The 24,501-nt window shown below is 36.6% G+C and overlaps 1 protein-coding gene across 1 annotated transcript; it reads left to right on the top strand.

The window, feature by feature from the left end:
* The first annotated feature begins 4,388 nt into the window (after positions 1-4,388).
* Positions 4,389-24,358, top strand: ndufs2 (NADH:ubiquinone oxidoreductase core subunit S2). Its single transcript, XM_084405821.1, has 14 exons — positions 4,389-4,615; positions 6,302-6,405; positions 6,497-6,687; positions 8,246-8,366; positions 8,579-8,691; positions 12,235-12,309; positions 12,968-13,045; positions 13,249-13,334; positions 14,093-14,212; positions 14,566-14,695; positions 18,778-18,873; positions 19,554-19,637; positions 20,225-20,282; positions 24,180-24,358. The coding sequence occupies exons 1-14, from the start codon at positions 4,515-4,517 to the stop codon at positions 24,215-24,217; spliced, it is 1,395 nt and encodes a 464-aa protein (XP_084261947.1). The 5' UTR covers positions 4,389-4,514; the 3' UTR covers positions 24,218-24,358.
* The last annotated feature ends 143 nt before the right edge of the window (positions 24,359-24,501 follow it).

Consider the following 24,501-nt stretch of genomic DNA (forward strand, 5'->3'; position numbering starts at 1 on the left):
ACTAGGATAGAGCGTTTTCTCTCTACGTTTTGAATATTACCGAAAATCTTCTTCTTTTTTTTTTGTCATATTTCTGTAAGTGATTCTGGACCAAAGGTTCAACGTTAGAGTTTCAGTCTTTATTTGGGTGATATTCACCTCAACGAACAAGAAAATATGCAGATTTGTTTGTTATCGTTGTATGCGAATTTATCGGGTCGCTAGTGACCCAGAGCTTTTTTTCCTTTTTTTTTTATCTCTCTCTCTCTCTTTTTTGTTTTGAGGGTTGGGAACAGCAGAGAAGGTCTTAAACTGATCCAGCCTTAGGTATCCAATCTCACCCTTACTGATCTGAGATCAGGCTGCTATCACATTCGTCTTAAAGATAACGAAGATCAAATTGGAACTAATTTGAGGTCAGAGGTCTGGAGTGGTATTTTAACGTCTCGCGCCCCAGACTTTGATGTTTGTGAAGTTTGAGATCGGAGAGTCTTTCGCTCACTTATTCACACAGACACACACCTGATATTTGTGCCAAACACAGACGACAAACTTGAAGTATTTTCCGCCAATTTCGAAAAACTACCTTACGGGGACCAGAGATGGTCTTTGGCTATGAACTGTCTTCAACGGGTTTTGAAGGACGCCGTTGTCGAAGCGATGACGGATGAGGATGAAGACAATCCCTCAGAGCAGTGAAGATACTAGTTTTCGTCTTCGTCCACGTTTCAAACGAGCCCTGTAAATACTTCCCATGTGTAATTCCGACTTCATGTATTATTTGACATCATCCAAATGTGATGCACTCTTTAAATGCAGTATTGTTATGTTTTTAATTGCGTGAAGAAGGTTGACAAACGCCATAGCGATGGTACTTTCGGACTCAGTACGGGACAAAGCGGACGATTCAAGAGTGTTCGGGAAGATCCGGAAACATCTTGAGCTGCCAATCGCTCATCCTTTATACTGATGGGCGGGGGGGAAATCTTGTGGGACATCATGTGACCCGCTGGACAGTATTTGCATTCCCCCGCCCCATCTAAGAACTTGAAGCTCCATGAAGACGAGAAAGAAGGAATATATGAAGGAGTGAATAAAAATAAAGAGTGGCCTTAGGAAAACATGACTTTTATATTCCCTCACTTTATAAACCGGCTTTAGGCCAGAGGAGTGTGTGCAGATGAAGGTATGCGTGTTTTTGTGCGAGTGCGATTGAGTATATGAAAATCTTTATGTAGTCCGTTCATTTACTTCTCTCACGTTCCTGCTCCAATACTTTTCTTCTGCTGGTAGGAGTGTATCCTGTATAATTGTGTCTTAGAAAATAAACGTTGACCTTACTGTACTGTTCTTGGTAGCTGAAAAATGTTTGACAGATGTACAACAAAAGTTATTGATTTTTTTTTTTATTTCCCTTTGATTTTTTCCAATATTTTTTAAAAATGTTACGTAATTATTTTTTCACAGTATATCAGAAATAAAAGCACTGTTTTTCTAAGAATAAATGAAGCATTGAATGTGTGGTTTATATATACATTTATACTGTTCATTCTTGTGTTTGGGAATGTGATTTCTAGGCTAGTATTAGTTTAATTACAAACTGGCGTCAGCTTTAAGATATAAAAAATATGAGAACTTTATTGTTTATAGGACCACATACATATTTCATGAATACAGTAATATAGGCCAAGTTTTAATACTGTTTTTAAAGAATATTCCTTTAGGACCACTTCCATTTAAATATATATATATATATATATATACAAAAGTTTATACGTATAAGTATATATATATAAAAAAATTCTTATAGTCTCTTATAGTACAGTAATATTGTGACATATTATTGCAATTTAAAATATCTGATTTCTATTTAAATATATTTTTACATTTTATTTATTCCTGTGATCAAAGCTGAATTTCCAGCATCATTACTCCAGTCTTCAGTGTCACATGATCCTTCAGAAATCATATTATTATTATCAATGTTGAAAACAGTTGTGCTGCTTAATATTTTTTGGGAAACTATTTTTTTTTTTTCAGGATTCTTTGATGAACAACAAGTTTGAATAAACAGCATATATTTGAAATAGAAATCTTTTGCAACATTATAAATGTATTTACTGTCACTTTTAATGAAATTAATGTGTCCTTGCTGAATATAAATGTATTAAAGTATAGAAAGTATTAATTTCTTTAAAAAAAAAAAATCTAACTGAACCCAAACTTTTGAACGAATGTCTGCTATAAATATTATAGCAACAATTACATCACATCTGTAAAATTAACTTCAAATATCACGAACATTAAGTATTAAAATGTACCATATCATGATAATAGTCTACTATATAACACAGTAGCTGTAGGCCTACTGTGTAGTAGAGCACACAGCGACCGGATCTTTGAGTTCGTGAATTGAGTCGATTCGTTAACGAATCAGTCAGTTCGATTTGCCTAATTCAGGGGGGGTGGACGACTGACCACTGTCCTGCAGAGTTTAGCTCCAACTTGCCTCAACACACCTGCCTGGAAGTTTCTAGTATGTCTAGTAAGCTGGTTGAACTCTACAGGACAGCGACTCTCTCCAAGAGCAGGATTGGACACCCCTGGACAAATTCATTGAAGGCAACCGACTCAAAAGAACGATTCGCTCAAGAATCGAATTGGTTCGGTTCTCGTGTCTAACTCCGATAATCCGGTTGCAACGATTCTTCAGAAAGAGAATTAGTGGAGGATGGCAAAAAAAATTCACAACAAATAGGCTACTTTTAAATTCAACATCAGCAGTTGCATTTATCCATAAAACTATAACTACAGAGTCGACGGACACCTAGTGGCATTTCAATGCGCACTGAACCTACAACTTTAACCCTATCTCATTGAAAGCAGTATATTTTGGATTAATTAGGGCTGATCTTGATTATGGATGTATAATTTATCAAGTCTGCTTCGAGAACATTAATAAAAAAGTTGGATGTGATTCAATATCAGGCACTGAGACTCTGTTGTGGTGCTTTTAAAACAACACCAGCAGCAGCATTACAAGTAGAAATGAACGAAATGCCATTAGATATTAGAAGAAATCAGATAGCATTATCGTATTGGGTAAATTTAAAAGGGCATACGGAAAATCACCCGACTCAGAAGGTGTTACAACCTTGTCAAGAAAAGGAAAGACGACAGAATAAGAGTTTTGGTTGGATAATAGGAGATGCAGTCATAGGGATCGGAGATATAAAGATAAACCCCACTGTGCCATTATCTAGCATCCCACCTTGGCTATTAGGGGAATTAGGGGTAGATTTGCACCTTTTAGAGTGGAAAAAAAGAGACTTAAAGTATTGACAGGATTTAGGTTAGTAAAGATATTTAGAGGAAAATGATTCTATGTTTATTAAGATATATACTGATGCATCAAAAACAGATGATAATAGAGTAGGAGCTGCGTTCATTATACCAGAAATAAATATTATATTAAATAAAAGAGTTAATGATAAATTGTCAGTGTTCACAGGAGAAATGTTGGCCATTCTTTTAGCCCTTGAGTGGGTAGAAAATAGTAAGCCAAACAAAGTGTTAATAGGGTCAGATTCAAGAAGTGCACTAACCTGTTTCAAAAACATGCAGTCAGAAGCAAGACAGGACATTATGTTGGAAATAGCCCAAATTGTTTACAGGATCAATAAAGTAGGAGTAATAGTGACATTTATCTGGATTCCAGCCCATATAGGAGTAGTTGGAAATGAATTAGCAGATAAATATGCAAAAAACAAAACAAAAAACAGAGGTAGATATGGCAGTAAGTTATATTAAGGCGGAAGTTAAAAGCATAATCAAAACAGAAATGAAAAAGAAGTGGCAGGAGGAGTGGAATATAGAAACAAAAGCGAGAATGTTCTATAGTATCCAGAAGAAGGAAGGAGGAATGAGAGAAAATAATAGAAATAAAAAAGGAAGAGGACATTATTTCGAGAATGAGATTTGGGCATACTGGATTAAATAGTACACTTAAAATAATATAGGGAAACATGAAACAGGGTTGTGTGAGCAGTGTAATAGTAGTGAAACATTAGAACATGTATAATTGTCGTAGGTATAAGCAGGAAAGGATGATTCTGAAAGATAGGCTTTCAAGTAAGTATTAGATTTGAAATGAAGGAAATATTACAACTGAATTCAGGGCATGTTGGGTAATAAAAAACTGGGCTCATTAGAAAGATATGAGTTTTTATTGTCAGTAAAATTGTATTAATAATAATGTTGTGAATCATAATGTGTTAATATTAATCATTTCATTAGATATTTATTTATTTATTTAATTAGTAGTGAGTAAAGTAGGCTATTTTGATCCACACTCCATTTCAGAAGGTGGCGGTAATGCACATTAAAAAGTTGTTTGCCAACCGCCATTAAAAATCAGAAGTAGAAGAAGAAGAAGAAGAACTTTAACGCTCCCGCCGGCAGATGGCGACAGAGCCGCAGTGAACCTGTCCTCCGTTACGAGATCACCGCAGAAACAGCGGCTGACAGGAGGGAAGATGGCGGCGACAATGCTGAGGTCGCTCTCCAGACTCGGACGTCCTTCAGTCATTTTAAACAGTCATCTCAGCACTCCAGCCTGTGTTCTGCTTCAGAAGAGGTACGCACATTATATTCACCAGTATCGTGAAATTTAAGCATTGGGTTCGTTAGATAGCGGCTTGCTTCTGTCAATGTTATCGGGATTAGATAACCAGTATTTCTGCGACTTCGAGTTTCTGTCAAGCATGGAAATGTACAATATTACTAAACTGTACCTGTTAATTCTTATTGTTGCATGACACTATTTGATTGTCATTTTCCCCGTCCGCCAAAGTTTTGATGAACTGCTGTAAATGAGCATGTAACGTTAGCCGGTGGAGATTAAACATGAGCACTACTCCTAGTTTTACACATTTTTTCCCCCAATTACTTGTACATCTGCTTTGCTTTATGTTTTGAAATGTCCGACAACGCAAACCTATCTTAATATCTGCAGTAAAAGTGGCCTACAGAAAGTACTGAAGCCACACATCACACTGTTTGAATGTCATTGCACTAGATAACAAAACATCAAGCCAAATGGCCTTTCTTTTTGAGGGGAAAAAGCACAAGCACCGTTTTCCAGCAGTACATTTCAGTCAGATGTGTTTTATTGTTGTTGTTTTCATTTTTAAACGATTAATATAGTTCAAAATGAAGACAAAGTTTGGGCACTTTTTAAGTGAACTTTTCCCCCCAATTTTTTTTTTTTTTTTTTTTGTGGAATACTGCATGATTTATCCGTGGACATCATTTTTCTTCATGTGCCCTTGTAATCTTTAATCAAAATGACTTCTCTGATGTGTTTACTGACATGAGGGCGGGACAACCTGTCACTCACATGAGATCGGCCAATAGCAAACCACAACAATCCAATTAATTCCTAATTGACAAAATCAAGTCCCGCCCACCTTTTTTTTCTTGTTCTAGAAGTAGTGGCTATGTCACAATATGGAAGAAAAGACTCACAACCTCCCGTTTCATGCCGACTTTAAAAATGATTAGTTTTATGGCATTAGATAGCCTAATTCATAACTTAAATATAAGTGTGGCTTACAAATATATAATGAGGCCACTGTGTAAATGCTGACATCTTGTAATTTGTATACTCGCAATTCTTGTTCTTGAAGTTTGAGTGTATATCTCTGTGCATTATGTGTGGTGCAAGTCAATAAAAAAATCAGTGTTTGCGTACTTATGCACTTTCCTATGCCGTTTTGTAGTATAAATTGTAGTATTTGTTGAATGACAAAATAACCTTATAAAGTTCGTACACTACATGGTCGGGTACATAGGGTTACAATTTTTGGTTACACTCTTTTTTTGGTAACACTTTATTTTCCAGTGTCCTTGTTACATATGTTACATGTACTTACCATAGCAATAACAGTAAAATATGCATAATTGCATGCAACTAACCCTCAACCAAATCCTAACCCTATAGTAAGTACATGTACTTGCTTAATATTACTCAGTACTTAAATATATAATTACACTGTAACAAAGTGTAACCCATTTCTTTAAGGTATCTTTGTTACACTGTACTTAAACAAATATTAAGTAATAAGTAATATTAAGTAACTCCATGTACTTACTATAGGGGTTGGTTTAGGGTTAGTCACTTGTAATTATGCATCATTTATACTTATTACTTTAGAAACTTCACGTAACGTGTAACAATGACATTGTCAAATAAAGTGTTACCGTACATAGTGTATAGTGTGTCATTTGGGACTCAGCTAATGTGTGTTTCCTATCTGTCCAGGCAGAAGCAATGGCAGCCAGATGTGGAGTGGGCAGAGCAGTACGCTGGAGCGGTGATGTACCCCAGTGTCATCACTGAGAAGTGGGCTCCTCCACCGTGGAACGGTTGGTTTGATTTTGGCTTAGCGACTTCCGTATTTACACAATCACCATATAAGGCCAACCACAATATTGAAAAGATCTTCATCTCTCTCAGATAAGGACCCACCAGCAGAGAAGGAGGTGTCCAACCTCACCATTAACTTCGGCCCTCAGCACCCGGCGGCTCATGGAGTGCTGCGTCTGGTGTTGGAGCTCAGCGGAGAGTCGGTGAAGAAGTGCGACCCTCACATCGGCCTCCTGCACCGCGGCACAGAGAAACTCATCGAGTACAAGACGTATTTACAGGTACTTAAGACACTATATTATCAACTGCTTAGTTCAGTGTGCAAATATGAAATTTCTATTCTAAAGTATAAGGAAGAAAATATTGAAAAAGGAAGGGACGGAGATTGATATGAAGATGAAGATTAAAAAAAAAATTTGCATGGACAAAGTTTTCCTTTTGGGGCATTTGCAATAAATCATAATATTTTTGTTGTTGTTGCAATACTCAGCATATCACAAAGTGTTTAAAATCGCAATAATATCGCATCGTGGCATAAGAATTAGGGCTGAACGATACATCGAATTTTCATTGTCATCCCGATGAACACATCGCAACAGACAGCCTGACACGATGAATAATGCCTGGTTCAGATTACAAGACTTTTGTGTCTGTTATGATAGTCACGGTGTCAGATTACACAATTTTGACTCCTAAAATCTTGTGTCGTGGACAAGAAACATGTCAGACTACACGTTTCTTTCCGACCAGTCATCGCGTGCCGTCACACGCACACATTCACTCGCAAACATTCACTCGCACCGTCGCACGCACACACACAAACACACACTGTCCCTCGCTCGCTCACTCACTCGCACACACACACACTTACTCACTCACACACACTCGCTCACTGGCGCACACACACACTCACTGTTGCTCGCGCTCTCACTCACTCGCGCACACTCACTCTCGCTCACATACTCAACCCGTGGAGGACCGTTAAAAAATTAAACATGCTAGTCTTTCGCAGACGCGCCGTAGGTTGTCGCCCAGACACACTGACCAAACGAGATGAAACGATCGAATCATGCGTCCTGACGCCCGTTGTCGTTTACGAATCCCCACGACACCCATAGGTCAAACGGATCGTGCCAAAATCGCGCTAAAATCGTGTAATCTGAACCAGGCAGGTAATAAACGTTTGACCTATCACGCAAAGAACCTATTAAAGCACTAAGACATGGGAACAGTATAGCTAAAATTCACATTTGAATATTTATCGCAAGTCATATCGTCATCGCAATATTAAACAATGTTATCGCACATCGCAGCTTTTCCTCTTATCGTGCAGCCCTAATAAGAATCGTGATAATATCATATCATGGGGCCTCTGGTGATTCCCACACCTTCTACTTCCTCTGTAACATAAATAAACACAGCCACATAATTAATGGAAAGAGATTTTATTTTGTCGCAAAATGTAGCTTTATTATTGCCCAGCTCTTTATATAAAGTGGGATCCTTATATATTTTTCTGATCCTGATATATTTATACCTTTAAATAAAGTGCGAATCGAACTGAAGTGGGATCCTCAATTTAGCTCTATTGATAAAATGTATTTCTTTAAAGCAATGTAAGTCACTTTGGATAAAACTGTCTGTTGAACTTAAATTATAGAAATGTAATTCTGTACATCACAAACTGTTATATGTCATTAAAAAAAAGCTGTCATAACTGCTGTTTTCTGATGCTTTATTATGCTGTTGTCTGTGATTGAATATTATTGGCTGTAATGTGTGTGTGTGTGTGTGTGTGTGTGTGTGTGTGTGTGTGTGTGTGTGTTTGTGTTGCTGCAGGCTCTTCCATACTTCGACAGGCTTGACTATGTGTCCATGATGTGTAATGAGCAGGCATATTCTCTAGCTGTAGAAAAGCTTCTTAACATCCAGGCTCCGCCCCGCGCACAGTGGATCAGAGGTGAGGAACAAAAACTACAACGCTTTCAATCTGGTTTGCACTCATGAATCCAAATTAGATTTAAACCAGAGTTCATTTTGCTAAAAGAAATCCCCCAAAAAATTGCATAAACGATGTTACAGTTCCACAATGAATTGAGTTTGCATTGATTGTTTTTGAATGTGTCTGATTGGTTGTATCAGCTGCATAAATGTGTTATATGGCCTCCGCAGTGCTGTATGGAGAAATGACCCGTATCCTGAACCACATCATGGGCGTCACCACCCACGCCCTCGACATCGGTGCCATGACTCCCTTCTTCTGGTTGTTTGAGGAGAGAGAGAAGGTAAAAACATTTATTTTGTTTTTTACAGAAAGGTAAATATGCATTTTGTTGGACATTAAATGCGTTTAAAATTGTATTTTCCTGAGAACAGTAACCTTAAAGCAAATGTTGTAATGGGGTATACATGAATATAATTACAATATAAAGATACGTTTTTGTCTGTTTTTGTTTTTACTTTATTGGTTTCGAATGTAATGTTTACACTAGGGCTGGGTATTGACTAAAAGTTCGATTCACAAGCTTGCAATTCGATTCGTTTTGATTCAGTATTGATTATTTTGGATATCAGGTACAATACATGGCAAACATCTCTTAACTAATGCTGTAAACTATGGGAGTCAGTTGTAGCCTACCAGACTTCATTAGCCTACTATAATATTGAAGGTAAAAATTTACTGATTTGTATACAAACACTTAAATTACACCTTTATTTATTTTTATAATAATAAAGTTATATGAAATATAAACATTTAAATGGTGGCTGTCATAAAATCTTGCCAGATTAATTCAAGCATGCATTAAATATTGAAGAACAAATTATAATTTAATATGTAATATGGTTCCTATATTTAGCAAAATGCTTCTCTCTAGAGTTCATTTTTCTAGCTGATTAATGAGTTTATGGTCGCTGGATATGGTTTTTCTGAGGTAAATGTGACGTTATATTGGATGGGATACAGAGCATGTGAGCGGAGTGGAGCGGGAGTGAGCGGGGAGCGCGAGCGGGCGGATCTTGGACAGAGCGCAGAGCGGCAATTTCAAAAGGACGGAGCGTCGCATTTCCCGCTCCAATTTCGCTCTGCTCCGCTCACACCACGACTCTGAAGCATGCTCAGTCAAGCCTGACCCTGAATCCATTTGTCTTGCACAGTCATCAACAGTAGACTATTTTCAGGCAAAACTCGGCTCAATAATGGAGTTCAAAAAGTAAAATGAGAATTCATACAGGTGTAGCCTATCAATATAAGTCGCTCCGGAGTAGCCTATAAGGCGCATCAGTCAAAAAATGCGCCATGAAGAAGAAAAAACATAGGCCTAGCCTCGCACTGGACTATAAGTCACATTTATTTAGAAATGTATAAAAAAAAAAAAAAAAATGTTATGGACGGGACAGTTCTCCGTTACGGACGTGAGCGCTCTGAAAGCGGCACTAAGACTGCTTTAAAACTTTCACTCAGACCTCAAACAGAAAGCACAAAGCCTGTCTTTAAATTTAATTTCGTTTTGTATTAATTGTATCTTAATTTTAATCAAGGTTTCATCAACCAATTGTCTGGATTTAATAAGAAGTAAATATATTAGAAAATAGATAACCACGATACGAAGGCGCCGGCGTGAACCTGGAGTTTGTCTCATGAATGAACCGAAACTCAGCGTATAGCCTACTTGCCTCACACACCTGAGACATATATATATAAAGCTTGAAATGTCTACTTTTAAACAGAACAATTCAAAACGAAAGAAAACAGACTGCTCTCCCGTATGAAATGTGCATTTCTCTCAGGCGCGTTCACTACTGCGAAGATCACGAGTCAGCATCTTTCCAGCCGACAGACATAAAAAATCTGCTATAGCATTCTTCTGCTATATTTTACATATTCATAATCATTTTGCCGGTTCGTTGTGACAGCTTTTAGGTGCCCTTACATGTTACTTGAACGCATCAGCACTGAAAACATAGAGATTTTTTTTCTTTTGGGGGCATTTTGTTTGTGTTCAGACTTTCTCATTTGCCTGCGCGATGTTAGAGGACGCTGTTAATAAAGTTGCGAGTAGGCCTACACATTGGATTCACGTGTATTATTATAGGCTATTTAAAAAAATACCCCAGTTTTTATGCCAGTCGTATCATTTTAATCATTTTTGTTGCATTTATCCGCCACACACCTTGAAGGCCGGTCCGTGTCTGATATTGTCTGATTTTAAACCGGTCTGTGGCGCAAAAAAGGTTGGGGACCGCTACAAGTGATATACATGTAGATTTTTTTCCTTTTTTGGAGCGAGCGGGGGGTGATTTGAGTGGAGCGCGAAGCAAACTGCGTTGAGCGCTGAGCGAAAATGAGCGGAGCGGCCTGATGTAGCTTTGAGTGGGGGAGCGGAGGGGTGAACAGTTCAGTGAGCGATGAGCGGAGATTCTCACCGCTCCACTCCGCTCATATGCTCTGATGGGATGCGCGCTACAATGTTCCATTCATTTATCAACTGAAAACAGAATGACTAGCCTGGGATTTAAGAATCGATATAGATAAATCTATATTTTTTTTACCCAGCCCTAGTTTACACTGATGAGTCAAAACATTATGACCAGTCACAGGTGAAGCGCATATTGTTGATCATCTCCTAACAAGGCCACATATTAAGGTCTGGGTAGATTAGATGGGAAACAAACAATCAGTTCTCGTAATCAACGTGATGGATGCAGGAGAAATGGGCAGGAATAAAGATATGAGGGACTATTTGTTATGGCAAGGCGACTGGGTCAGACCATCTCTGAAACGGCAAGGTTCGCTCCTGGTCAGCAGTGGTGAGAATTTACCAACAGTGTCCGATCCAACAGAGGGTCTACTGTGGCACAAGGCGCACAAAATTGTAATGATGGTTATAGGAGAAAGCCACTGTAGCCGCAGACCAATCAGAGTGTCTGTGATGATCTCTGTCCACCGTCGAAGGCGCTTACAATGGGCACGTGAGTGTCGGAACTGGACTTTGGAGCTGTGAAAGAAGGTCCTGTTTTCTTGTACATCACGTAGACAGCCGTGTGCGCCGTTTACCTGGGGAAGTGACGGCACCAGGATCGCTGTGGGACGACGACAAGCCGCTGGAGGGAGTGTGGTGATCTGGGAAACCCTGGGTCCGGCCGTTTACGTGGACGCAAATTTGACCCGTGCCACAAACCTTCACATTGTTGCAGACCAGGTACATCCCCTCATGACAACGGTGTTCCCTGGTGGAAGTGGCTCTTTCAGCAGGATAAAGCACCTGACACACGGCACACATTGTTCAGGAATGGTTTGAGGAACATGATGAGGAGTTCAAGGTGTTGCTCGGCCTCCAAACTCTCCAGATCTCAATCCAACTGAGCATCTGTGAGATGTGCTGGACCAACAAGTTTGATCCTCTCGCAACCTACAGGACTTGAAGGATCAGCTGCTGATGTCTTGGTGTCAGACACCACAGGACACCTTCAGGGGTTTCGTAGAGTCCACGCCTCGGCGGGTCGGCAAAAGAGACCAACACCACATTAGGCAGGTGGTCGTAATGTTTTGGCTCATCTGTGTATATTTTTAATATACACTTTTCACATAATGTATACCATAGCCTACATATATAAATTCTTCAGTTTGCACACTGGAGGACAACATTGGGGAGGATGTAATAACTTTCTCTTTTAAAATAAAATGTAAAAAAATAAAACCTGGCTTGTTTAAATCTGATTAATCATCAAATCTTTAGTTTCAGCCCTATACAAGATGATACTAAACTGTTGTTTGTTTGTGTTGAACCTAGTTACCATTGAATTGTCTATTTGTTGGTGTCTTGCAGATGTTTGAGTTCTATGAGAGAGTGTCTGGAGCCAGGATGCACGCTGCATACGTCAGACCCGGTGGAGTTCATCAGGTACAGTTTGATGAACATTAGCCATGTTTCCATCCACTTATTTTTATGCTAATTTTGGGATATCGCATAAAAAGACGCCAAGATTCACATGAATTCAAAAAGATTAGCATGAAAAACTTGTGCGCTCAATTGAGGCGGATTCTTTTTTTATTCCCATAAGAGGACATGCGCATAAATTACGATAGAGACACATTTACCGTATAAATCCTTTGATGTACAAAAAAAGAGTGACTTTGTTTTAACAGTGGATGTGATTGGATAACTGGACTAACCAATGGATCAGTTTCATCGCACAGCATCTCAAATGTTGGTTTGATCATTCTGAAATGAGACAAAATCCGTCTTCAAAATGGTTGGGTTTAATTAGAAGCGTCTCACACGATCGTATTCCCAAACACAAGGTATTTGCCTCCGAACGTGACAGCGTTTATTGCGTTTCGTCCGCGCGCTCTGAGGCGCAAGTCATTTATGATGGAGGACTGGCTTCCCCGATTGCAGCAACTTCCATTTTCATTAGATATTTTGTGCCACTTTTCCAGTTAGTGACAATTTTATTTTGTTCTTGTGCCGTATTCGCAAATGTTTATTCGATATTCCAATTTTGAGCACGAGATGTTATAACTTGTCTGCCTCAACCTGCTGATCACTCTTCTTGCAGGACATGCCTCTTGGTCTCATGGACGACATCTATGAATGGTGCAAGAATTTCTCTATTCGCATTGATGAACTTGAGGAGGTATGTACACCGAAATGCAACCGGTTTTACTCAAGAAAAGTGCTAGTTCGTTAGTTAGTTAGTATTAAATATATCTCTAAAATGTGATATTTGTCTTACTGAGCATGTAGATTAATGTTTCTTTTTCAAAATGCATGTTTTCGTTTGATTGGCAGTAATTATATGGAGTTTCTAAATGAATTCAACTGTCGTTATTGTTTCAGATGCTGACCAATAACCGTATCTGGAAGAACAGAACTGTTGGCATTGGTGTTATTGGGGCAGAGGATGCTCTCAATTATGGCTTCAGGTAAAACAGTTTATTATTATGAAGTCAATCTGATGTGTCTCACACTCTCTCGCCTGCATACACAGACGTTACTATTGTAGATGAGCTTACAGTAAGTAATGGAGATAGACCAATTTATTTATAAATCGAACAGGAACAGAAGCAAAGTCATTTGCATGAAGGCATTTCGAATAAATCTTTGTATGGTGATTATTCATCATCACGGCTCAAGTGATGTGAAAAATCACCCACAAGTCAAGTGCAACACTGTATGTTAATCTTAGACCACAGTGTATCTTAAGAAATGTATTATTAATAATAATAATGATGATGATAAAAATAACTTAGCATGTTTTATAATGTTAATAATGAGTAAATAGATAGAAAAGTTTACAGTTAAGTGTCATCCACATAAATTAGTCATATTATTTAGATTTCTTGGAACTGAATGCATCGACTTTGCAATTAAATATTTTAATAGATAGTCCTAGGACCTTCCTCATTTGGCTATAATATTGTCCCTGACTACACAATAACATCATTGATTCAAGTTGAACATCACAGCTGTTACTATATCTGGTGTTTTAGGAAGTCATACAGGTTTTGAGGCTGATTTTTTTTTTTTTTTTTTTTTGGTTGAACTATCCCTTTAAAATCTGTGTATGTGATGTTGTTAATTGTACACAGCAAGCCCGATTGATGTTCACGGAGGATGTACATAGTATCCAGTAACTGAACTCTATTGAACGGTTGTTTAAATCGCTCTTGATCTCTTTCAGCGGAGTGATGCTCAGAGGTTCTGGTATTAAATGGGATCTGAGGAAGAGTCAACCATACGACAAATACGACGAGGTGGAGTTTGACGTGGCCGTTGGAAGTAATGGCGACTGCTATGACAGGTGACCACGCATGTCAATGTTTTCTGTTTTAGATTGGGTTTAAGAGTTTCAGGCAGCTCAATGACAGGAAATCTAAATGCAACCACAGGCTATAAATTGGTCTTAGACTCTGCTCAGCTTTCTCACCACATATGCTGATGATATCACATGTGAAATTTGTAGTGAAGTGTGCCACTTAAAAAAAGATAAAATATGTCGTGAGAACGTGAGACAATCCGACTAAACATAATTTCAAATTACGTTTTACATTAGGAGTTTGTACTGTAAATAACGTGATATCACAGATTGGTTTTGAAAATGTATTGCGTTCAAACATAGAAAGTGATGCAAGTATGCCTATGCTTAACTTTCAGATATCTGTGCCGTGTTGAGGAAATGAGGCAGTCTCTGCGTATCATGCTTCAGAGTCTCAACAAAATGCCTGCTGGAGAAATTAAAGTAGATGATGCCAAAATAGCCCCACCCAAGAGATCTGAGATGAAGGTAAGATATGTTTGCAATGCATATGTATCTTATGTTCAAATGGCAAGAAATGTGATTTCATAATGATTTGATAAGCTTATTTAAAGGTGCATTTTTGTCATTTCTGCACCAATAATGTCACTAAATGACTTTTTCAAACAGTTTTTTCCAAACACTCCCCTCATTTTTGGTCAGCCATACAGTCTTGCCCAAAACTCAAGCCATTGGTTGAGCCAATTTTTCTTTGTCGAGATGCTCAAACAAACAATGTTTTAAAGCACCACAGTGTTACACAAAACCTTTAAATGGCTTAATTATAATTGTCTCTTCATATTCCATGGACATTAGCCCCTGAAGGACATCGAAATAAGATGTTAAGCGGGGTCAAAGAAAGTGGTTTGTTTGTTTATTTGGATCCCCATTAGCCTCTATCTAGGTAGTGGCTACTCTTCCCGGGTTCCCAACAAGTAAAAATACAGAACTACATTATTCAACAACAATAACGCCCGTTTCACACATACTCCGTGTGCAGTACATATGCTGTGCGTGTTGCAGTGCAGGAGCAGCACGTGCTATAGTGCTTTTACATATGCTGCGTTTGCAGTGCGTAACTGACCCACGGCTGTACCACAAACACATACTCACTATTTTTATTTCAAATATCCAGAAGTTCTCAGCAACTTTTATTAAAAAAAAAGTTTGTCAGCATTGCTATTCTCTTTGTACACATATTACACACTATTTAATAGACGTTTAAACACAGTTTAAACAACGTATTATTCAATGCTACTTCTATAGATTTATATATTAAGTTGCTCAAGCAAGTGGTAAAATATTTAACCATGTAGCCTACTTATGATCAAATCGGGAAAAAATTACTTCAAATTGACAAAAACAGCCGACTCTCATGCCTTTTCTTTTGCATTTAAATTTTAATACAACAAATCTTGCATATCACAAAGAACTTGTTTTTCCACCTCCATGAATGAGACGAGTGTTGTTCATATGTCGCCTTGTTGAGGTAAACTGTAGTTTTCCTTGCTTTACCCCGGTCTTAAAGTAAAAAAAGATGAATGTGAAAAATAGTAGTATTCATTTAAATACATTTATGGTGAGATTACTACATTTTATTTAATTAAATGGAATTATGGTGAGGTTATTGTATTTTCATGTCAATCTGTGTTCATTTTGACCACAACCCATTCGCTGTCACTTTAATTCAGCGCGTGCAGCACAGCAAAAATAGACTCGGCGCGGAAACGATCGCTGCGCAGTGTGAAAGCTGTTAAGATGGGTACAGAAAAAAATACACACTGCAAACGGAGTATGTGTGAAAGTCCAGTCAATTAAACATACAAACCCAAAATTCATTCCAATATCAAAATCAGCAATTTATTATTGTGATATTGTAATATTGTGCCATTAAATATTCCTTTAAAGATTTTTTTTAAACCTCATTTTACATCCGATTCCATATTTTCATTCCTCAGTCCTTGTTGTTTTGCATTGGTTTTTGAAACGGGAAGTAAAAACCATCAATTTAATGCCTGCCTGGTATTAAAATTATGACTAGTACTACTATACAAAAGTTGACAGTACAGGGCCTTAGGAACTCTAGACACTCGACCACACATTTTTTTTTTTGCACATCTCTTTATGACTAACAGACCTCTTCCCATAACTGCTACCATATTTTCTATCTGTTTTGACCACTTAAGCCTGCTGTCTAATATAACACCAAGAAGTCTTTATTTCCTCTACCTGTTCAATAGGCATACTCTTTACAGACATATTTAACTGTGGTTTGGATTTGAAGTTAGAACTTGATCCAAACACAATGCTTTTGGTTTTGTTTAAATTTAGAGACAACTTATTATTCCATACCCACTTCACAACTAATTGTAATTCCTCATCCAAAGCAGTAGACAATTGCTCAATTGATGTTGCGGGTAAATATAATGTTGTATCATCTGCATACATGACTGTCCGTGCACACTTTAAAACAAGAGGAAGATCATTGGTAAAATAGAAAATAATAATGGTCTTAAGCAACTTCCTTGAGGCACACCACATCTGAATAACTTCCACTATAAAATACACGTTGTCCCCTATTAGTCAGATAACTTTTAAATCAGTATACAGTATGAGAAGTACATTTATAACATTTCAGTTTGTCCAGCAATAATTTATGATCCATATCGACATCATAAGTCTAGTAAAGTTTTTCATATTTTAATTTTATAAAAATGTAATACACATTTATAACGCTATATGTTATATTTCCTTGGCAGTAAATAGCATAATAATCACTGCAATAATGATCCAATTATAGACTTGTATAGCATTTGTCTATTTAAATCCACACAGCAACTTTTTTTGCCGGGGCAGTGTACATATTACAGTATATACATATGCTGTTTGGATTTAAATAGACAAATGCTTAAGAGTCTATGATTGATAGTTATTGCAGTGGTGATTATGTTTCTAGCATGTTATATGTTTTGGCAACAGTTCTTCTAACTCTAACTGATGGAGTGTGTAGCTTTTCATTTCTTAAACATCCATGTAGGAAGACACATCATGGCCATATTCCAGGATGACATTTAAAAAAATCAGGCTCAAATTGTGAAAGAAAAGGGACTACTAGTGATGTCTCAAGACCGATTTCTGCTTTCTCTGACTTGTTCCTTCAAAGACTCGGTCTTGACTCAGACTCGGCATAGGCGGTCTCGTCCCCATCACTAAATTCTAGTGTATTGTCAAAATGTTTAAAATTGGGAAATATTGGAAAATGTTATAAAGTAGCTAAGCCTACTAATTTAGACATACCACTAGAAAATGTTAATTTGCTCTGCATGTCCTAACTGTGATTAAACTATGTCCCCTTAAAAAACTAAATAAGTCCCCAGGGTGGGCTTAACATGTTGCTGACAGAGCTGCACTGTTGAAGCAGTTTAGAAAAATAGGCAGAAGATGATGCATGTGGTAGGGATTTTTTTTTTAATGATAGTAAAAGCATAGTCCATATTAAGACATTAAGATTGCTCCTCTAAACAATTCCTAATCTAGCTTAGTCTGTAGGCCTAACTGTTGATTATTAACTGGGGTGATTTTATTTTTTTTATTATATTTTAAAATATTAATATTTTATTATATTTTTACCTATATCATTAAAATATTATAATGTTGAACTTGTTATTATAAAAAAACACATTTAATTTGAGATGTTATTTTTAACCTTTAATAATAATACCAGCTGAAAGGCCTTTAAATTAACATGTATCTACTGTACCTAGTATTTATCCAAAGGAATCAATATTGAATCAAGATCAGAATCAAATCACAAGAATTGAATTGAAATTGTGAAAGCAATAATAAAAACAGTAGCATGCCAGTCATTGTAGACTACCATGTAAACATTGTGTTGTCACTAAACTTAATAAAATTCTGTTTAGTTACCAAATGTTTTGACAATCACAATACACTTTATTGTGATGTACATTTTTTTTCCACGTTCCCCACCAATCCCAATCCCTTGTTGTTTCTGATTGCACTTTAACCCCAAGGGGAAAATCCAAATCAAATCCCAGAAGGGAAATTCAAAACAAAATAAAGTTAAAAATAGTTTTGAACAATTTCTTTGTCATCTGCAGATTGATTTTAAGTAGGGGAAGGAAAAAAAAATCAATTTAAATCGTAAATCGGATTTTTTGTGAAAAAATCTGGGAATTTTTTTTTTTAGGCCATATCGCCCAGCCCTAGGTCTCGACCCTTCAAAGACTCGGTCTTGACTCGGACTCGACTATATTTGAAAACCAACTCGACTCGGTCTCGACCCTTCAAAGACTCGGTCTTGACTCGGACTCGGCATAGGCGGTCTCGTCCCCATCACTAGTGACTACTATAGAAGTTTACCCAACTGTGGCGACTTCCTCTTCTGGAAACCACATAAATGTGAAAAGGGTCCGTTAAGAAATGAGAAAACATTTATATTATATAACAAGAAAAGCACACTTCGCCTTTAAGAAAAAAAGGTTTCAGTCGTTTTCATGTTCGTGTCCTGTAACGTAAACTAACGTCCCTCTTGTTTTGTTTTCATGCAGACGTCAATGGAATCTCTCATTCATCACTTTAAGCTGTACACTGAAGGCTACCAGGTTCCTCCAGGAGCCACGTACACCGCTGTAGAGGCACCGAAGGTGAGTGTGACAACAGTGACCTGCACACCATCCATTCTCAAGAGAAATTGTTGTTCGGTGGTTTTTGTTCCAGTATGGTGAGGTTTTGGGCGAATTTGTTAGTCAGCATGCACGTGTGGGGAATGTGGGTTTCTAAAGTTATTGTCTCTGTGGTGCTTTGTAAAGGTTTTTTTTTTTTTTGTGGTGCTGTTTTTAATCCAACAATGCTGCAACACAGCACGACCAGTGTATGTCTGATTCACGCATAAACAACTCTTACGATCTAGCCATTGTGTTAAGACTGTATCTTAAGAACTCGTAAGAACAACTAGTTAGGGCTAATCAGTCTTACTTTCCGGTATCAAATTAGACCAATCATGTTTTTATGTAACTGACTTAAAAAATAAATAAATAAATTTGATGACTAACATGCAGTTTATGCAACCGGCCCCTGGTTCTTTTCAGCCAATCAAAAACATACAATGCAACCAGTGTATTTTACTTTTGATTTGTTGTACATCTGCTGAAATCTGAACTGATCTCATAATTTGGCAACAGACTGCTGATAAATGCAATACGATTTACTTTTTAAGTATATAACTATCAAAACCATTGAGGAACCGGACTTATGAGGAATCAGACTCAGAGTGGTTATATTCCCCATAATTCCCTTCCCTAAACTCGTATGTGTTGTCCTGCAGGGTGAGTTTGGTGTGTATCTGGTGTCTGACGGGTCCAGCAGGCCTTACCGCTGCAAGATCAAGGCACCTGGCTTTGCTCACTTGGTAATTAAATCAGTTATTGTTAACGCACTCACCAAAAATAATACACATTATTATACTTTGTAAATAATGAAAAGAACATACACTACAATTCAAAAGTTTGGGGTCAGAAAAAATATTTTATGTTTTTGAAAGAAGTCTCATTATGCTCATTAAGACTGCATGTATTTGATAAAACATACAGTAATATTACAATCTGAAATAACTGTTCTATTTGAATTTTTTTTTTTAAATGTAATTTATTCCTGTGTTGATAAAGCTGAATTTTCAGCATCATTACTCCAGTCTTCAGTGTCACATGATCCTTCAGATATCATTCTGATATGCTGATTTGCTGCTCAAGAATTTTTTTTTAATTATTATAAATGTTTAAAACAGTTAAACAAGATCTGCTTAATTTTGCAGAAGCCATGATTTAATGCATTTTTGCAAAACAAAAGTATCGATTCCTTTTTCTTCTTTAAAAAAAAGTCAAAGTCATAGTGAAATTAGTGTCCCCATACTTTTGAATAGTAGTGTATGTAAAAAGAAAAGTGATCTTTTTCCTGTTTGTGCTGATGTCACACAATGATGTGGTCTGTTTCTCTCAGGCTGGTTTAGATAAAATGTCTAAAGGACACATGCTTGCTGACGTGGTGGCAATCATCGGTAAGAACTAGTTCTTCCCTCTCTTACAGTTCAACATCTCAGTTCCGTCTGCTTTTTTAGTAACTAGAGATTTGCATGTCACATCAATTTGTTGCTGAACTGCACATTTGTTTGAAGTATGAAAATTAAATAAAAGGCCAGTAACAGGTAAGATATTAACAGTAAAATATTTATTAGCGGTTTCAATCGATTAATAAAATTAACTAATTAATCGCACCTAACATTGAAGGTTTTAATTTATTTCTCTATTGTAATACGTTCCACAGTGAATCTCTGAGATAATGTAGAAACAACATAAAGGCAGTACATTTATAGTGCTCTCAATCGATAATAAAAATAATCGCACATTTTTCTGTAATGAATACCACCATTAAAGTTTTTAATATTTATATATTGTAATACTTTTCACAATGAGTCTATGTAGAAATGTAGATACAGTGTAATTGAAAGTTATCAGTTTTAACATTTAATAGGCTTTAAAATGTATAACAACTTTTAATTTAAGCAAACTTAAAACAATCTTCACATAAACCCATTATAATAAATGTCACATTTAGCTGTGACCTTCAATATATCAGAGCTCGATGCTAAGGGTTTTTCCATTGGCCTAGTTGGGCCAGTTCAGATTTTTACTTGCCCTGCTAAAATGAACAAAAAAAGTTATTGTTTTAGTTGTTTTTGACCCATGTAACCTTGTAAACAGTGCTTTAAAGGGTTAGTTCACCCAAAAATGAAAATTCTGTCAGTAATTACTCACCCTCATGTTGTTCCAACCCCGTAAGACCTTCGTTCATCTTCGGAACACAAATTAAGATATTTTTGATTAAATCTGAGAGCTGGATCACTCCTCCACAGGCTTCTAAGACACTATAACTTGCTGGCCCAGAAAATGTATTAAAGAGATCGTTAATATAGTCCAAGTGACTACAGTGGCCCAATCTTAAGTTTATAAAGCGACGAGAATACTTTTTGTGCGCAAAAAAACAACAAAAATAACGACTTTATTCCACTTTTCATTTCCCTCTCTCTGGGCCTCGAGTTTTTTCACGTAGTATAACTGCGCAGCGCTTCTGTGTTGTACGTCACACGTAAGGCTCACTATTGGCTGACGCTGGTCATGTGTGTGATGCGTGTGACGTACAACACAGATGCGCTGCGCAGTAATACTACGTGAAAAAACTCGAGGCCCAGAGAGAAGGAAATGAATAGTGGAATAAAGTGAATTCTAAATGAATATAGATTAATCCTTATTAAAGCTACAAAAGTTATTCAGTCAAGAGCAGAGTGATTTTCTCTTAGTCTTTTTTTTTTTTTCTTTGATTAACATGAATGACAGACAACAGGAGGTTTATTAAGCTGCATGACGCGGATCTGACACGCATATTATTTTCTCAACTCTTTTCTAAAACTTTTTAACTCATTCAAGACCGCGCTAACGGGGATAGTCGACAACAGGAATTTTGATAATTTTATGTTTTTGTCCGTTCAATGTTGCGCTGGCATTCTGTGTGTGCGTTTCGGGTGTTTGTTCACTGAGAGCAGCTTCACAGACGGTGTATTATCGCGCTTGAATGGTTTAATAGCACTTGAATGAATGATTATATAGTGTAGCGCAACCAAAGGATGACAGAAAAAAGAAGAAAAAAAAGTTTTTTGCTTTATATTTCATTAAGAGGTTGATTTTGACAGCCCTAGTATTTATGTAATAGTAAAAACCCTTTTCCTGTCTTGAGGCGATAACTATAATGGTTCTAAAAATCGTTCTCAATATGAAAGAATAGCAGAGTTCACACCACAACTGTAATGATAATGGCACAGAGAAGCAATATCATTGGAATCACTTTTTTTTAGAACGATTTTTTCCAGCTGATGACCAATAAAAACATTGACAGCCAATCAGAATCCATCCTCCGTTAAAGAACTCGAGCATTTAAAGCGACAGACGACTTAACTTCAGTGCGAGCTTCGAATAAACAGAACGGTGTGAACGGGCCTTTAGTCCAGTCCAAGTGTTGCTCTATCAGACTTCTCAAATAAACAGACTCCGAGCCACGATGCACCAGTTTACACTCTGCTTACAAATATTTGATTTGCTTACCGTCTCCCTGTCATTCTCCAAAGACTTCAATGATCCATTGAGCTTTTCCACACTTTGAGCTTCCTGCTTATTTAAATGCCTGTGAACACACGAAACAGTCAGAATGCTGCTTATATAATTATATAATGCTTAACAGATCAGTAGTTAATGAACATTTATATAGTTACAAATGTCTTGAAACCTTCATGTTAATTTCATATACATTTATTGCTTGTTAATGGCATATTAAAGTTATAACAAACTCGTAGATGTTGGTCAGTGCAGTGATATTGATTTTCAGTGAATCTGAAGTCCATCTGCAACTAAGAACCGGTTTCATCCTAAATGCATCCACTTTATTTTGCAATGCAGAAGTGAGCTATTTCCTGTGAATGTGCGGCTTCCGATTCATTAGATGCTATAGGGAAATAACGAGATTAAGAATAGAAAATTGCAGTAAACGGTCAACTATTTGCGCTACAAACCAGAGTGTGTTTAGAATTACAACAAATACATTAAAATATGGTAAGAAATACCAGTTTGCAATATCAGGCAGCATAATCTTCAGAGACCTTTGAAACATTGAAATTAATAAGAAAAATAATTTGGATAGTAGTGTCGTCAACAGACATTTATATATATATATATATATATATATATACATACATACAGTACCAGTCAAAAGTTTGGAAACACTACTATTTTTAATGTTTTTGAAAGAAGTCTCTTATGCTCATCAAGCCTGCAATTAAAAAACAAAAAAAAAACAGTAATATTATGAAATATTATTACAATTTAAAATAATGGTTCTCTTTTTTAATATACTTTAAAATGTAATTTATTTTTGTGATGCAAAGCTGAATTTTCATCAGCAAGTACTCCAGTCTTTGGTGTCTTATGATCCTTCAGAAATCATTCTAATATGATGATTTGATACTCAGTTATTATCAATGATGGAAACAGTTGTGCTGTTTAATATATTTTTTTGGAATACTTTTTTCAGGATTCATTGATGAGTAAAACGTTAACAGCATTTATTCATAAAAACAGCATTTATTCAAAATAAAAACATTTCTAACAATATAAATCGTTACCATCACCTTTTATCAATTTAATGCATCCTTGTTGAATTAAAGTACTAATTTCTTAAAAAAAAAATTTTTTTAATTGTTCCCAAACTTTTGAACGGTAGTGTATATTGTTACAAAAGATTTCTATTCTAAATAAATACAGATCTTTTTAACTTTTTATTCATCAAATAATCCTGAAAAAAAGTATCTCAGGTTATAAAAAAAATATTAAGCAGCACAACTGTTTCCAACATTGATCATAAATCAGCATATTAATGATATAATGATTTCTGAAGGATCATAAGACACCAAAGACTGGAGTACTTGCTGATGAAAATTCAGCTTTGCATCACAAAAATAAATTACATTTTAAAGTATATTAAAAAAGAGAACCATTATTTTAAATTGTAATAATATTTCATAATATTACTGTTTTTTTTTTTTTTTTTTTAACTGCAGGCTTGATGAGCATAAGAGACTTCTTTCAAAAACATTAAAAATAGTAATGTTTCCAAACTTTTGACTGGTACTGTATATATATATATATATATATATATATAAGGGATATTGCAGTCAGTTATTTCAGCCTTTCATTTCCTGTAGCAAAGTATTGCACTGCTATTTTTCTTATGCTTAATGCATTGTTTCTGAAAATTAAACCGGGATAGGATGAAGAATAAAATGACACTTTTTGCAGAAATATAACTGTTACGATGGTGACCTGAAACAACCTGTCGTCTCTTCCCACAGGCACTCAGGACATCGTGTTTGGTGAAGTGGACCGCTGAGGATGTCGATGTGCTTCCCTGAGTGTCTGGTTATGATTCTGTCTTTGCAATTCATTCTAGTGATGTTACGACAGAAGTTCCTCTTATTTCTCTGTGTAAATGCTTGTGAAACCTAATAAATATTTTAAAACTTGGGAAAAAGCGCAATTTCTTTTTCTTTAAATTCAGAAGGTGCTTTTATCTAATGTGACTTGCAAACAAGGAAGGCCACATTACAAGTGCTGCAATACGACGGTCTGTAAAAGTGCAAATTGGCACGTAGAATCTGCAGATTGTTTATATAT

This window comes from Rutilus rutilus, assembly GCF_951802725.1.
Source record: "Rutilus rutilus genome assembly, chromosome: 3".
NCBI classification, from domain to species: Eukaryota; Metazoa; Chordata; class Actinopteri; order Cypriniformes; family Leuciscidae; genus Rutilus; species Rutilus rutilus.